Below are 2382 nucleotides of genomic sequence, written 5' to 3'. Positions count from 1 at the left end.
AATATTTAGGTCTTGTTTGAAGTGTTCTTTAATTAAAAAAAAATTAAAAAATTAAAAAATTAAAAAATCAAAAAATTATTATTTTATTTAAATCATATCAATTTATTTAAGTAATATTATCTTTTTATTATATCACTTCAAATTTAATTTATACCCAACTCATATTTTATAAAAAGTCAAAAAATACACTTATTTAAATTATCTCAAACTACCCTTTATCATTATTTAATATGTCTTCTTATATTTTTTTATTTACTTAATATAATACATCACTTATTTATCTTTTTTTTATCAATTATAATATTATAAAATATCACGTATTTATATTCCCAAATTACTAAATAATCACCGATTTCTTGCTATAATTACATCAAACTACAAACAACACCGATTTCTTGCTATATCTACATCAAACTACAAACAAACACTCCTTTCTCTCTCTCCATCAACACAAAACACAGTCCAGTCACTTCTCCTTTTTCCTCCCAACATCCAAGCCGTGTAATTTGGCTTTCCCCCTCTCTCTCTCTCCTATTACATTTACACATTCCATTTCTAGTCTGACCATTCCTTCACATGATTTCGCTTTCCCCATTCAATTCCTCTTGAATGCTCTCTCTCTATCGATCTTCTCAACAACGACAATCGATCACGCATTAAAACCCACACACGACAGATAGAGACACATCAAGTCCTTCACCAACGAAAATGAACGCTTGGGAGAGATCGCAGCGCGAAGAAGACCGACAACACCATCAACACCGGAGAAAAACGCCCTCGTTTTCTTCGTCTCTCCTCGACGCCATTTACCGCTCCATCGACGACTCCAAATGCGAAGAAGAACAAGAAGCCGGCGAAGAGGCGGTTCTCTACAGAGACACAACCGCCACCAGGACGAAGAAACAGAGGAGTAGTAACAATGCTAACTTAGTCAAGCGAAACAATGCTCTTCTTGACGACGAGGAAAGTCTCCGGCGAGCTATCATGATCGAGAAATGGATGGAGAGTGAGAATCGAACTCGAACTCGAACTGAAGTTACTCGAAGTTCTAGAATGTACAATTCGACTTCGAGCTCCTCCGATTCTAGCTGCGGAGGCGTGTTTTCGTCTTCCGAAACAGAGTCCGGTTACAGAGAACGATCCAAATCGGCGAGTTTTACAGTGCAGAGGCCGAAACAAGTTCGGAGCTGTGGTGGTGGTTGTGGTGGTTCGGTTAGGTCGGAGTTCGAGCAAACGCCGAAGCGCGAAGGGAGGCTTACGAGGACGAAATCGAAAGCTCTGAAGATCTACGGCGATCTGAAGAAGGTGAAGCAGCCGATCTCTCCAGGCCGTCGGATCACGAATTTCCTCAACTCGATCTTCAATTCGAGGAATGTGAAGAATGCTGCGAAGCGTGAAGCAGCGATGATGATGGAGGATTCGAGTTCAGTGCGGAGATCAAGGTCGGTGAAGGATACGACGACTTGTTCGTTGTCTTCTTCGTTTTCAAGATCATCTTGCTTGAGCAAACCTCCTTCTTCAAGATCCAAATCGAAGAGGTCTGTTAGATTCTACCCTGTCACAGTCATCGTCGACGAAGATTCTCGTCCTTGCGGACACAAATGCATCTACGGAGACGATCCGAGTCTCATGCCAACACCAGTTCTTGGAAAAATCTCCGAGACTACAACGATGAAGAACAAAAATGCATATAAATTGAGAGATTTTCAGGATGATATTGATGATGAGGAGGAAGATGAAGATGACTGTATGAGTTGTGCGAGCTCTGATCTGTTTGAGCTGGACAACATTGGTGCGATTGGGGTTGGAGCGTACAGAGAAGAGCTTCCGGTGTACGGAACGACGAGTCTGAAAACACATCATCATCATCTCGCCATTGCCAAGGGTTTAATTCGCTAGTTCAAAAAGGTTTCTATGGCTGTTGTTGCTCAGCTGAGTTTCTCTTCTCTGTGTAATTGTTGATGTCGTCATGTGGAAGATGCAGATAACGATTAATCATTTTCTTCATCTCAAAAGTCTTCTAGATTTGGATTTTATTAATTATTATTTTTAATCTTTCTCACTTCACTGCCTTTGAAATATAAATTTGGGAGGAAGAGGAGAACAAAGACTAGTGGTGCTATACAAAATAACAATTATTAACAGACATTATGGTGAGAGGCTGATTTGTGTGGAAACAGGATTCAATAAAAATTTTATTCAAAAATATAATTTATTAAAAAATTTGTTCACAATAAAATTACCAATATAGTTTTTAATTTTAATATTGTTATGGTCGTATAATTCAAGTATTTTTTCTTACAATTTTTTATTAGAAAATGAAAAAAAATATATTTAGCTTTCTTTGTTTGAAATTGTTTCTTATAATTCGTTTGGACGTGG

At 38.0% G+C, this 2382-nt stretch overlaps 1 protein-coding gene across 1 annotated transcript; it reads left to right on the top strand.

The window, feature by feature from the left end:
* The first annotated feature begins 340 nt into the window (after positions 1-340).
* LOC114276641 (protein BIG GRAIN 1-like A) lies at positions 341-2015 on the top strand. Its single transcript, XM_028218437.2, has one exon. It carries the CDS (start codon positions 709-711, stop codon positions 1897-1899), a length of 1191 nt encoding a protein of 396 aa, XP_028074238.2. The 5' UTR covers positions 341-708; the 3' UTR covers positions 1900-2015.
* The last annotated feature ends 367 nt before the right edge of the window (positions 2016-2382 follow it).

The sequence above is a fragment of the Camellia sinensis genome, chromosome 13 (genome assembly GCF_055761805.1).
Source record: "Camellia sinensis isolate YWXY chromosome 13, ASM5576180v1, whole genome shotgun sequence".
In the NCBI taxonomy this organism is placed as follows: domain Eukaryota; kingdom Viridiplantae; phylum Streptophyta; class Magnoliopsida; order Ericales; family Theaceae; genus Camellia; species Camellia sinensis.
This window is presented reverse-complemented; position numbering and strand designations above follow the sequence as displayed.

Coding starts and splice junctions, on each gene's coding strand:
- LOC114276641 (XM_028218437.2), top strand. CDS start 709: ATGAACGCTTGGGAGAGATCGCAGCGCGAAGAAGACCGACAACACCAT.